The following is a 14759-nucleotide window of genomic DNA, read 5'->3' as shown; positions in this document are numbered from 1 at the left end:
CCAAGGGTTCAACATCCCTGGTCTAGTCCAATGAAGGCCTAGCAAGGCCTTCTTTCCATGCTAAAAAGGGCATCTGTGGAAATCCAGATTCAGAAAAGCAGCTGCAGCAAAGGCCCTCCAGAGCCATATTATTTTGGAAATGGCAATTCTGACCTTAGCCTCATCTCCTTCCTGACCTGTTGAGAGCAAAACCTGCACACAATTAACAAACACTGATTTCTTATGGTGTTTCATTCCAGTTGGTCTTGCTTTCTTTATATCCTCTCAATGCATTTCCTTGATTACTGAGCTATTTGTGTATAACTTTGAAACCGCCTTGCATTTCTTCTGTGTTACCAGTTTTATTGTACTAATTTTGAGTGTGCATATTCTCCCTCCATTTTTAATACATTAATCCTGACACTATGGTTTTAGACAGTTTTTATATTGAAACAAAATGAAAAGTTGTGATAAAATAAGTATCTTAAAATATTCATTATACTTTCTCATTAGCTATTTTCCTGTTGCATTTCAATAAAGTTAATTACTTTTTTCTGCCTGTATATATCTTTTGCAGCAGAAAATTGCATCTGAAAGAGTTAATGCCATCATTGCTAAAAATTAAAAAATGCTAGTCATTCATAAGCAGTTCATCAAGCGCAAGTTCTCATTAAATTAACTGCAGTGTAAAATAAATTCTTTGCTTTAAAATACTCTTATTTTCAGATGACAAGCCATAATATCCTATTTTATTGGGTTTGTGTGACTATATAATATTTGAAATTCCTTTGAGGTTCCTTATACTGAAATCTGTTTTTTCCCCAATCAGGTATTTAACGTGTGCTTTTTTTTTTTTACATTGCTTATAATTTATTTCTGTATGAAACAGCCAATATGTAAAGTAACAAGGGTTTTAAAGCCAAGTATTTTTGCTTTTTATGATACCACATGAAAATAAATGACTAGTTTGTATTATCTTTGTTGCTTTTGTGTTATTCCTATTGAAGTTTCTGCTTCATTTTAAAAACATAAATGGTGTCCTGAACCCCTGGCCTACCTGGCTGCAAGTCAGGATGTCAAGTCCAAAGTCCTAGGGTCAAGTCACACAAGCAAAGTCCAAAGGTCAGGAAATGCAGTCCAGGGTCAATCCAAGTAGCCAAGTCTGAAGTCTAGCAGTCAGGATACAGGATACTGAAGCATTGTCCCCTAGAGATCCAGGAGCATCCAAGCCCAAGTCCATCAACATGAGCTATTGAACAGACACCTCAGCTCTGCTTCTCTTTTGCAGTATCTGGGCTTGATGAGGCAGGTGACCCTCACCTGCTCAGAGTCTACTCCAGCTGAGGAATCACACGCCTCCTCCCAGAGCCAGTGAGCCCCACCTGGCCAGCCAGCATAAGGACTCCACTCCGGATTTGTGTTGGGTTCACTCCTTACCATGGGCGTAGCCAAGGTGGGGGCGGCAGCTGCCACACACACACCCCAACATAAATCCTCGCTTCCTTACCCTTTTCTTTTCCTGAAGATATCCTGAAAGACAGTGGAGGTTTAGGATCAGTTTTCCTTCTCCTAGATGGTCTACTTTCCCAGGTTAACAAACTCCACCTGCCTCTCACTCCCCCTACAGCATGTGCAGAAACCACCACCGGATCCACTCTTGGTCTCATCTGCTCAATCCACCAGAACTTGCAGGGGAAGTCCCTAACTCACTGACCTATTGGATACCCTGATCTGGTTTAGCTGGCCAGTCAAAGCCATTCCTGGGTTGTGGCTGCTGTCGCATGTTGACAGCTTCTAGGGGCCACAGGTGAGAGCAGAGTTCAGGGTGGGAACCAAAGGTGGACAAACTGCCAGAGAAGGAGCATGACATGTCCCCCACTAGAGGTACTAAAAGGTAAAGGTAAAAGGACTCCTGACCATTAGGTCCAGTCGTGACCGACTCTGGGGTTGCGGCGCTCATCTCACTTTATTGGCCAAGGGAGCCAGCATACAGCTTCTGGGTCATGTGGCCAGCATGACTAAGCCGCTTCTGGCGAACCAGAGCAGCACACGGAAACACCGTTTACCTTCCTGCCTAAGCTGTACCTACTTGCACTTTGACGTGCTTTCGAACTGCTAGGTTGGCAAGAGCAGGGACCGAGCAACGGGAGCTCACCCTGTCGCGGGGATTTGAACTGCCCACCTTCTGATCGGCAAGTCCTAGGCTCTGTGGTTTAACCCACAGCGCCACCCACGTCCCTAACACCAGAGGTACTACCCCTCCCCTTAAGCATAAAATGGTAGCAAAGGATGAGAATAAGATAAATAATACAGAAGGGAGAAAATATGGCACTAGAACTGTAAAGAAAGATACATCCTATTTCAAAATAGTTTCTCTTCAGAAACATTGAAAACATAGAAAAATGACTTTTAGAAAAAGTACCAGTTCTCCCTCTCCCTCCCCCTCCCCCCGCTCCCCTCTTTTCTGGTACCTTGTAATTACACTTTCTTCCAGAAGGTGGTACTGGAGCACCTCTGTAGTTTTTGAATAGGAATACCCCAAGCCTCTGTTATATCTAATATTTAATAAAGAGTGTCCTGGTTGGTTTGAAATATTCAGCTGATTTATTGGGGCATAAGCTTTCCATGAAAGCTTATGCCCCAATAAATATGTTAGTCTTTTACCACATCACAATCATTCTCCTTTTCTGTATTTTCAGTTTCATAGAAATCATAAAGTTACATAGTACCATATCCAGGGTGCAATAAAATATAGCCTGATGTTCCATTATTAGAATAAATCCTTCCATGTGAAGAGAGGAATTACATTTCTACTGGTATTAATCATACTCTACTTTTTTTTAACAAGAGAACAGTTCAAAGACAGTATTGGCACTAGGGGGCCACTTCATCATCTGATCTGATAGCATCAGAAATGCATCCTAAGCCATTGTCCTCTAGCAGACTAGACCAGATGCCCTCTAGCCTTAAAAAAGTAGTAGGCTTGCATTAGGTTACCTCCTACCATGGAAGAGGTAAACCTGAGACACTTATATTTGCTCATCAAAGCAGTATACAGTCGTACCTTTGTTCTTGAACATAATCCGTTCTGGAAGTCCATTTGACTTCTGAAACATTCGAAAACCAAGGCACGGCTTCCAATTGGCTGCAGGAGCTTCCTGCACTCAAGCAGAAACTGCGTTGGATGTTTGGCTTCCAAAAAACATTTGAAAACTTCCAGGTTTGTGGTATTTGGGAGCAAAAACATAAGAGTACCAAGGCATTCGAGAACCAAGGTATGCTTGTATATAGACTAGGGCTTGTATCCAGAGTAGCATCAAATCCATTAGTGCAAGGATTTAACTTTGTACAATGAAACTTTCCCCACCCCGCTACATGCCTCCTAAATCTGTTCTGGGACTACAGCAACCCTCTGGAACAGACTTAGGGACAACAGGTGGAGCATATATGGGAGAAAGGGGGCAAAGGTCTGTAGCACAATCATAAATCCGTGAGCTAATGGAACCAGGGCATTGGATGCCACCTCAGATACTGTTAGACTACAACTCCACCATCCCTGACCATTGCCTATGCTATAGGGAGCTGATGGGAGTTGTAGTCCGACATCTGAAGGGCCACAGGTTCCACCTCTCTAATATGGACAATCTTTTCATGGCTGTGATTAGAACAATTGGTTACAAACCAGCAATGCTAGGAATAGTCTATGTTGGATGGCAGCCACTGTGTGTTGTGTGGCAGGTCAGTACTTTGTCACATACAGCTGCTTAATTTCAGGCCAGGGTGGCGGTAGGCCTGCCCCATTCCACCCCTCTCCCTGGTCCAAAAGGACTCACATGGTGGCAATTGCATGTCAATTGGACACGCCTAAAATGGTTGCCACCCATAGGTAGAACCATGAGGTGGAAGAGACAGAAATTGGGACCAGCCTTCTTCAGCAAGACACATCCAGCTATCAAGCAGCCTGCCACATTCTAGACCACAAGTCTACTCCTGTCACAAGACAGTTGCCTGCACAGGCCACAATAGCACCAGACGAGTAGACATGCGCAGAAGTGTCCATCAGTTGACATGGCAAAAGATGTAATTCATGCAGATTCAAGTCTCACTGAAATAAAAGGAGCCTAAAAGTGCTTAACTCCATATTAAATTGTGACTCATCCCAGTGATGAAAATGTTGGTTTTAAAAGCACTGAGTCTGCAATAACAGCTGATAAAAAGTCTTTATGATGTTCTTAAGTCCTATGGAACCTGTAGTTTACCATCTCCTCTCTAGAGAAGCCACGTGTCCCATTAAATCCTGACAACATCTGGGGAGGGAGAGGAAAAGCAGGCCTCTTCTCAGTCACCAGAATGGGCTGGAGATTTATGTTCTGGCTCACTCCCGTTTGTGATGGATGAGCTATTAATTTGTGGAAAGCAGAGTTAAAAACAAACAGGGAATGGCTCTGGCGTAATATTTCACTAAGCTGAGTTTGACCACAATAGTTAAAGGCACCACATTGACAAGCACAAATATTAGTTCACTGGGCAGTCTTGTGTTTGCTTAATGTGTTGTGAGCACTCCACCATTGGCCTGGGGTTAGCAACACTGCCAACTGGCACACTCTTTTGCAATGTTGTGCTTTGTCCACTAGGTGGCAGTTTGTTTCCAATGCCTTGTCCAGATTGCATCATATTTTTCTGGCTTGTCTCTCATTTTACACCTTTTGTTTTGTTGCTCTTTGGATATTTCCAGTACACATGTGCCCATATAATTGTAAGAAAAATGGGTGGATGTGTGTGTGTAAAAGCAACAGCACAGACCACTTCAAAATAAGTTGACCTGCTCATTGGTCGGTGCGAGTGTCTCCTATGGCAAGCAAAAAGTATGGTAACTAAATAAAATTGCCTATTTTAAAATATATTCTTATTTGGATATTTATAAACCACACTTTCAAAAATATATATATAAGAAAGCAGTGTACAAAATAAAAACTTTTTAACCATCATACATCAATAACATCTATAAAAACACGTTGGGTTTTTTGCGGGGGGAAACCACGTTTTTTTGGGGGAAAAACCACATTCTTAAAGAAAGTACAGGTGGATCCTGCTGACTTTCTATTGGAAAGGATTTCCAAAGGGCAGGGTCTGCCACATTAAAGGCTCAGTTCCTGGCAATGGCTGGCCAAACCTCATTGGAGGATCTCAAGGATCAAGGTGCAGCATAAGGAATCAGGCAGTCTGAAATAGGATAATGCTGCAGACAACTGGAGAGTTATGCTGTGTTGGGGGAGAGAATGAGGACACCAGCTCCAAAGCTCAGACACAAGACTTACCAGACCTTAGCAAAAGGTCCCATCTGAGCAAACCCTAAAGAATAGTCATCCATCAGTTTGGCCCCTTCTTACACAGATCCGAGGAGAAATTCCTTTCTAAACAATGTCATGGCAATCAGGTGGTCCTGATCAATGCAAAATAGAATACAAATCTGGACAAAGCAGCTGTTTGTCTGCAGATCAACGGTGTCATTTAAGCTCCTCCAGGGATATGGGCTGGGTTTATTTATTTATTACTGCTGATGGCCTTTGCTGAGACCAAAAGGATTGACTTTGCAAGGTGCTCTAGGTGCTGGTGAACAATGAAGCGGGGGATCATTTAAATGATCCTAGCTTTGCCATCTAGGGAACCAGATGCGTATCTGCCAATCTTTACAGATAGCAGAATAATACATTGGCACTTTAATAGCCCTTGTGAACAATTGGTTTATGGCAGGGGTGGGGAACCTCAGGCCTGGAAGCCAAAAAATGGCCCTCTGGGCCTTTCTATCTGGCCCTCAAGACTCTCCCCAGGCCACACCACCTTCTCACTCTTAACCCTGAGCAATCCTACTTTGGGCTCTCCCTGAGCGCTCTTGCTTGGAATGTGCCCTTTTACTATCAAAATGCCCCTTGATTACCTGGATGAAGATAGAGAGGCCTACTGTACAATGCTGCCGACAAAGGTCCATATAGTAAAAGCTATGGTTTTCCCAGTAGTGATGTATGGAAGTGAAAGCTGGACCATAAAGAAAGCTGATCGCCGAAGAATTGATGCTTTTGAATTATGGTGCTGGAGGAGACTCTTGAGAGTCCAATGGACTGCAAGAAGATCAAACCTCTCTGTTCTGAAGGAAATCAGCCCTGAGTGCTCACTGGAAGGACAGATCGTGAAGCTGAGGCTCCAATACTTTGGCCACCTCATGAGAAGAGAAGACTCCCTGGAAAAGACCCTGATGTTGGGAAAGATGGAGGGCACAAGGAGAAGGGGACAACGGAGGATGAGATGGTTGGATAGTGTTCTCGAAGCTACCAGCATGAGTTTGACCAAACTGCGGGAGGCAGTAGAAGACAGGAGTGCCTGGCGTGCTCTGGTCCAGGGGGTCACAAAGAGTTGGACGTGACTAAAAAACAACTGTACAATGCTAAACTGCATGCTCACTTTTGCCTGTGGTCCCCAGAAGGCTGCAGAGATGGGAATGTGGTCCTCAAGCTGAAAGAAACCCCCCACTCCTTGTTTATGGCATAGGATGCAACCTTGTATCAGGTTGGACAGTTTGTCCATTTCCTCCAGCCGTTGTCAACTCTGACTCTTTTCCATCACTGTTTGTTCTTAAGCTGGTGATTCTAGGGATTGAATCTGGGACCTTCTCATGGAAGGGTGTCACTTGTAATGAGGACAGCATTGCCACAGACATAACACTTTGGGTAGTGGAGGAGAGAAAGAACAATGACTGCTAGCACTTTCTGCAGCTCAGTGTTATGACCTGGAAGCTTCATAAAAAGCATCAAGATATGTGTTGCCATTAACCCTGTTTTCCTGCCAATGAACCAAACTGGCAATTCAGCAAACCCACCCAACCTAGCCTACTGGTCAATACTTTTCTTGTAGCAATAAATATGATTACCAGATTCAATACAGGCCCAGAAACCTAACTGGTAACAGCCAAAGAGAAGGCAAATTTCAAAAGATACAGCTCCCCTGCACCCATTAAATCACTATCAGGAAACATGGCAGCTGCAATAAATAAATGATTTAAAAAATCCTTCCTCCTCTACAATCAATAAAAGTACAGGAGGTATGTCTCACATTACTAAATGTGGATTTGGAGACAGTATCGTCCAGGGGCTAGGTTTGTTGATGATCTCACAAATAAATATTAGCTGCAAATTGAAAATATAGGGTATAGTGTGGGTAGGTTGTGCTTAATTTGGAGGGGGGGTTTTTGGTGGAAAAGAACCATGTTTTACAATGGTTACATGTTCAATGCAAAAACGCACCTGTTCCAGCTTACCTTTACCAGTTGAATGTTTGCAGGGCCAAAATTCCTTGATAGTCTGTTTCTTTATAGAGGTGCTGCTACTGTATCCCCCAAAAACATTCAGAAAATGAGTGCTAATCAGTGACCTGACTGGATGCCAGAGGAAAACATTACAGCCACTTCTGGAGTGTTTTGGATGTGGTGCTCTGTTGTAGTAGGCATCAAAGCAAAAGGTTTAAGTGTGGACGTCTTTTTGGTTTATATTTCTCCTTTGCCATGAATTCATAAAACAGCCTTAGACAATGAAGCCCTTGTGTCTGAGCTTCATCTACAACAGGGCTGGCAGAAAGTATATCAGGTTTTGCCAATTTCTGGAGGGCCATCTACCTCCTGTTGCTTTGTGGGGATTCTTCCAAAGAATACTAGATAGGGTGGGCCTTGATTGAATCCAGCAGGTCATTACTTAATATTGTTAGGCATCACTAACAAAGATTAAGTTATTGCCTTAACTGTTAAAGAAATCCCACATAAACACTGGTGCTTTGTAGAGCTCAATTGAGTAATGCACCACGAGGGTTCTGTTTAGAGTGGGGGAGAGTAGATCACAAAAGACTGAAGCCATATTGGTCGACACTGCAGGGATTATAGTATCTTCTAGGGCTATTGTAAGGAATGCTTACATAATGTATGCAAATCACTACATATTTAAATGCTACAGATCAACAGATACAGGTCTATCCCTCGTTTTCAGAGATTTCTGTTCAGGTGCTAAACTTTGAAAAGTTTCTCAGATCGACTTGGCTGCAGATGGTAGTTTTACTAAACATCTGTACCACCATCTCACACAGAATCAGGCACCATCTCACCTAGAATGAGACATGCTTTAAGGCCATTGAAGCCTACAAGTTTAAGAATGCCTGGCTCTCAGTGATTTTCTGTGTAGCTAGAATTCACAGTGTTGTGACAAAAAGCTCCCTTGAATATAGGGAGATGGGGCAAACATTAAGACAACTAGTAAAACCCTCCTGCGCACTTGTTTGGATGGCATGGCTAGCTAAGCAACCCCAAAGTGAGAAAACGCAACCCAAACTACTTGACCTATCTGTATAAACTCAGAGAGCTGAAACCGAGTGATTGTGTGCAGATCACACAAATAAACACTGGGCAAATGTTAATCTGTATTCCTTCTAAATTGCACTCAGGGAAGCTTTAATATGTTTTTCATTCTCTCCCTTGAAACTGCTGTTCTCCTGAATACCAAACTTTGTTGGCAGAGAATTAACCAAAATGCCAATTTAAGAATTTTCCGTCTCTTATATTATGTTGCTTATGGGGTGCGTCAAAGCTCAGAAAAGGAAACTGTGAAAACAGTGCCCTAGATTTCACTGTAGAAATACAGTGGTATCTTGGGTTAAGTACTTAATTCGTTCCGGAGGTCCGTACTTAACCTGAAACTGTTCTTAACCTGAAGCACCACTTTAGCTAATGGGGCCTCCTGCTGCTGCCGCACCGCTGCTGCACGATTTCTGTTCTCATCCTGAAGCAAAGTTCTTAACCCGAGGTACTATTTCTGGGTTAGCGGAGTCTAACCTGAAGCGTCTGTAACCCGAGGTACCACTGTAATGTTGAAAACAAACATATGCACATACCTGCATATCACAACACACAAACTATGGCCTGCCCTTTTCACTACTACCTGGAAAAGTCAACATGGTGTAAAGCAGGACTGGCAGTGACCTAGGTTCAAAACCCCAACCTGTCATGAATCTTAAATCGCGATCTTAGGACAGCAACAAACTTTCAAAATAACCCATATTGGGGGCTGTTTGTGAGAATTCTGTTCATTTACTTATTACTTATGCCCCTCTCCTCCAAGGAGTTCAATGTGGACTGCATGACATCCCCCATCTCATTTCCCCCTTCCCAACAACCCTGCAAAATAATTTATACTAAAAGTGGGTGACTGCTCTCAGATCAGTGAGCCTTATGACAAGTTGGGCTTTGAACCCTGGCCTTCCAGGTCCTAGGAGCCCAACGTTTTAACCCCAGGGTCCACCAACATAGTACACTCTACATGTTGATGGGATTTGACTCAAATTATCCCTGACCACTGGCCATCCTGGCTAGACCTGATGGGAGTTTGGAGTCCAACAGCTAGCACTATTCCACTACACCATGAAGGGAGAAGAGCCATGGAGTGCCTTGAAGAGGCAAAACTGTTATTTTGGAGAGGGGAGAGGGAGGGAGATGGGCAGTAATAAATTATAACCAACAGTGCAGAAACCTCAAAACCTGGCCGGTGCAATTGCTGGGGTTTGCAGGGCTTGAGAGGTCTAGGAGCTCGGGGTCTGCTCCTGGATCTCTCATCAATCTGCAATGGACCAGCCAGGATGTCTGATTCCCAACTGCTCAACAATGAAAGCAACAAAGTAGCTCTTCTGACTCTCTCTAGATTATGAAGCAGCTTGGGGAGAACCAGGAAGTGGTGTTTTCCTAGAAGGCCTGTGAACTCCAGGCCTTGCACACAAAACAACTGCCTGGATTGTTTCATTGGAAGGGCCTTTTGGATCTTGGGGGTCCAGCAAAAAATGTAGCTTGCCTGGCCCTGCTATACTGAATGGAAAAAGCTTAACTCTCATCGAACAGCAACTACCGACGATGCTTCTTTCCCCCATTAAAGCTCACCTTTGCCTTCTCTGACATCCATTTTACGACCCTGGCAGCTCTTTAAGGAAATACATTCTGAAACGGGTCCTCATTCCAGTCTGAAGAAGGCGGCAAATGATATCCAGGCCCGTTTTTCTCCGAAATGTGTATTTGAAAAAAATAAATAAAGAAGAAATGGCCGTTGCTCCGAGCGCGGGGTATTGAAATTCCCCGATTGCCTTTTGAAGCCTCCTTCAATCGAGTCGGGCAGTAAGCGAACATTTGCATAGACGGATAAAGGATGTGACAAGTCCTGTAAATCGCTTACAATCCAATGGAATGATCTCTCGGCAGACACGGTGGAGCCAGCCCTACCAGGGCTTTGGAAAATGTGCGAACAACCTCTTTTGTCGGGGAGGCATGATAATAATGAGCCAGTACTTATCTGGCCTTTGATGTTGTGTTTACCCCTGTCGCTGTTTGCTTGGGGGCGCCCCATATAAGGGAAGAGGCGCGTCACGGCCTGCGCGTCCAAAGGCTTCAGCTCATCAAGCGCACAAGACCCGGGCTCGTCTAACCCCCCGACGGCAAGCGCGCCATGACCAAGGCTCCCTTCTCGGTGGAGTGGCTCTCCCAGAGCAGCCAAGCCACCAACCACGCCCGGAGCAGGGAAGGAGTCAGCCCAACCGCGTCTTCGGCCTTCACCCAGCAGAGCGAGCCTCCTTCTAACTGCCGTCCTGCCGGGAGAGAACGAAGGCCGGTCGGGGAAAAAGTCGTTCCCAGGGGCCACGAACCGCCTTCTGAACACCTCCCTTCGCCCCAGAAGAAAGTGGATTCCTCCTCGACGTCAGCAGGTACTACTTCTCTAGCAGGCTCCGATTCATGGAGGAGAAGCTATAAATTTGCCTTCACTATACTCTACTTCCAATTTGTGTCCTGATTGATACCAGCTGCTGGGAAACGGAGGTCATCTGGTTGGCTACTGTTAAGACCAGGACGCCGGACTTGCTGACCTGATCCAGCACGGCTCTTATTATCTTTATAGGTCTTTTATATTGATCTCCAGGTTTATAAACTCGCAATTCCTCGGAAGCAAGTGCCCCTGCTGTTGCTTTTTTTCGGCGGAATAATGCAACTTTGGGGAAGGGCGAATCCTAGTGCTCTCTAGAGTCTAGCCGGACTTTCCAACGTGGGGAATATTGCCCGTCGGGGCGCGAAGGGGTTCTCTGGGGACGCTGGTTCGAAAGCCTAGGAGGTTGGAAAGGCGGCAACAATGGGAAGCGAGACACTTGCTCGGTTTTCCTAACAATCGAGCACGGAATAGAGTAAAGGCCACTTACTATTTTCCGGTTTCCCGGCCACTGATCAGGTCCTTTGCCTCCCGTCAATTCTTTTGACAAGGCCGAGCTGCGAGCTGATCGCAAGCCGCTTTCCCGAAAACCCATCCGAGCCCTTCTTTCCACCTGGAAATAGTGGCCTGTGTTTCCACCTCTATCTGTCAAACTAAAAGCCAACTTTGCGGGTGAAGACCTGGCTGAAATATATCCCGATCCTGTGCGAGAAGTCCTAACCAGCTCTATAAGACTTAATCACCCAGGTGAAACTCTTACATCAAATGGCAAACTCAGGTGTAGGAATCATAGAATCATTGACTTAGGAGGGACCGCGAGGGTCACTTGGCCCAACGTGGAGCTCGAAACCACGACTCTTGAGATTAAAAGTCTCATGCTCTTATCAACAAACTACCCAGGGCAGGGGAAGGGAATCGCAACTGTTGGTGTGGCGATTCAGATCCTTTGCAACTGCCTCCCATCAGTCGGTCACCTTTTTTATTATCTTTTCGGCATCTATTGAAGTCCTTTCTCTTTTAACAAGTCTTTTAAGTGGAGATTTCCCCACCCCCAGTCTTCTCTGCATTGGCCTAGAAGTCGCTTGTGTGTGTTGTTATTGATGTTTTTATTGTGAAATAGTTCGGGTTTTTCAAAGAGAGCGATTGATAGAGCAGAATAAAATAGAGGATAATGGAAGCGCTAAAACTGCAATGCGATGCATACTTATATTGGGAGTAATTTCTCTTCAGTGCAATGGGGCTCTTTTTTTTATTAGACATGCATGTAGGCTGGACGAATGAGCCGGAAATAGCTGAGCCCAGCTTGCTGCCCTAGGATTTTGAGGGGGATAAAACATCAGTTTATCCCAACGTGGGAAATGTGTTCCTTTACCCGCTATTGATTTCCACGGTGGGCGTGTCGCTGACCATCTGGCTTTTGTCTCTTCTTTCTGCCAGAGGCGTCTGAGGCTCCCAAGCGGACGTGGAGTGCAACGGAAGGCAGCTCGGACGGCGAAGGGAGCCTCTCGGAGGGCCAGACCCCAGAAGACGGCAGCGGCAGTAGAAGCACCAACAGCCGCCGCTTGCGCACCGCTTTCAGCGTGGAGCAGATCAGCACCTTGGAGAACTCCTTTAAGCGTCACAGGTACTTGGGCGCTGCAGAGAGACGCAAACTGGCCAGTAAGATGCAACTCTCCGAAGTGCAGGTAAGCGACCAGACTGGCTCAACTCCTGACAAACATAGACCCTAAAATGACTATTATACTGAGTAAAAGACAATAAAATAATCTAGCTACTTTTGGGGAGGCAGGTGGGTATGGATGTGTGCATGAGAGAATTTCCTTGACTGACTTTTCTTAACTTTAAACAATTCTTACTGCATTTTATATTATGCCTTTCCTTCAGCGTGAGGTTCAAGGTCTCCACCCACCACCACCAAAAAAATGACAATTTGGAAATGACATGGTGGTGTGGGAAATTTTAAAGAAGCAGAAGGATTTCAACATAAAAGTGGTTGAGTGAGGGAGAATGCTCTGTTGACCAATGAAGGGCTCCTCCATTAGTTCATCCACTTCTCTCTCTCTCCCCTGTCCACAGATCAAGACTTGGTTCCAGAACCGACGGATGAAACTGAAGCGTCAGTTGCAGGAGATAAGACCCGAACCTTTTCATGCAGTGCCATTTTACAGCCCCCTCCCTTTTGGACCTCAAAGTGGGCCTGTGTCCTATGTTTACTCTCCACACCAGCATACTTTCGCTGGGAGGGAAGCTGTTCCTTCTGGCATCCCCTTCCCTCCAATGCCAGCTCCAACTCTGGATCCCAGAAGCAACTCTGGAGGGCAACCTGGTGCTCTCTGGCCCATGCCCTACTTCATAGGATGCCAGGACCCTAGAACTGTCTTCCTGCCCCTCTGAGTCAGAAATGCTGCTGACCCCACAGAAGGATTTGCACTATAAAGTCTGCTCTTCCAGAGCTATATTTATAGCTACCGAGATTCCTGAATACATAGGTTTTGAATATATTTTGCACAGAGATATGAGTGGGAAATTGGGATGAAAATAAATAACTACAATGTACGAGGGTTTTTTTTTTTAAAAAAAGCTAATTCATTCAGCAAGACCTTAACTGAGTTTTGACATTTAAACGAGGGCTTAACACAGACCAGCTTCAAGCTGCCCCTTAAATTTAGGTCATGGGGCAGAACAGCAACATCTGGAGAAGCCTGATATAAAATTAGACAAGAGCCCATCAGCTGTGATCGATTTAGCAAGATCAGCTTATGCTTGATTTAGGGCTTGATAGTGTGTTGTTCGGAAAGTTGTGCAATAATAGCATCAGAGAGATGTTAAACACTGTGATTAACTTACTTCTTTGTAAGGGTGACCCTGAGAACATTGATGTGCCATAAAATTCTGGTGTTCATTCACAACCCACTGATAAAGTTGTCTGTGTTTGCAGTGCAATATATTGTACTTTTATCAATATATTGCTCTTTATGATAAGATGTAAGCCATAAGCTAATTCAAAATGCTTTCTGCATTAATAGGTATGTTTTTAGCTGGGGTGGGGATTGGACTTTTTTTTTTTTTGCCATATCAAATACAGAAAATAACTGGAACCATTTGTTTTAGTAAAGATGTATGCATGTGCAGAATTAATCAGATATATACTATTAGTATATAGAGCCCTTAACAGCCTGGGACCACTTTATTTGTGGAATTGCCTTGTCCCATAAACGCCCTTTCGATATTTTTTTTTAAATACCTAGAATTTCAATTACAGAGATTTTATTACAGTAAAGCAGTGCATTCATTTTGTTTTTTTAAAAAACAGCTATATAATTTTAACATTTGTGTAGTGCTTTCAGGTATTTACATGCATTACCTAGTTGTTATGCTAACAACAATCCTGTAAACAAGATCCATGGGCAAAATGTGCCTCCAGACCTCTCTGGCGCTTGGGACTTTCCCCCAGGCCTCGCCCCATCCCTAATCATGCATCCTCTCCCCAGCCATGTTTGGCACATTCCTTTGCTGTTTTTGCCTGGCTGGAATGTGTCTATGAACTCTGATCATGTTTTTTGCTTCCCTGGATAGAGGTCTCTCTGTGTGTATGTGTAGAAACTAGCCTAATGTACAGAGGTAGCATTCACTTGTTCCTCTGCCTATGTGTTCCTCAGGCTCTGCTCCCCATGGTCATGGGGCCTCCAGAAAGGCTGAAAAGGAGTCCCCAGTCCAGGTTATTGTTCCCCATAAAGCAAATGAAGACTGAGGGAACTTGCCACATTCCTTTTTTAAAATCCTTATGATACAGTGGTACCTCAGGTTAAGAACTTTGCTTCAGGATGAGAACAGTACAGCGGCAGGAGGCCCCATTAGCTAAAGTGGTGCTTCAGGTTAAGAACAGTTTCAGGTTAAGAATGGACCTCCAGAACAAATTAAGTTCTTAACCAGAGGTACCACTGTACTAGGCATTTATATAGTACTACTTTTATACTCAGGTAACTACAACAGCCCTGCAAGGTA

The 14759-nt window shown here is 44.4% G+C and overlaps 1 protein-coding gene across 1 annotated transcript; it reads left to right on the top strand.

Moving 5' to 3' along the window:
• Positions 1-10223: 10223 nt before the first annotated feature.
• LOC310844154 (uncharacterized protein) lies at positions 10224-13148 on the top strand (the record flags this gene model as incomplete). The annotated part of the gene is made up of 3 exons (XM_083737916.1): positions 10224-10758; positions 12192-12439; positions 12831-13148. Exons 1-3 carry the CDS (start codon positions 10503-10505, stop codon positions 13146-13148), a joined length of 822 nt encoding a protein of 273 aa, XP_083594042.1. The 5' UTR covers positions 10224-10502.
• Positions 13149-14759: the final 1611 nt, after the last annotated feature.

This window comes from Podarcis gaigeae, assembly GCF_964106915.1.
Source record: "Podarcis gaigeae genome assembly, chromosome: 5".
Lineage (NCBI taxonomy): Eukaryota > Metazoa > Chordata > Lepidosauria > Squamata > Lacertidae > Podarcis > Podarcis gaigeae.
Note: the sequence above shows the minus strand (reverse complement) of the source record. Positions and strands in the feature narration are given on the sequence as shown.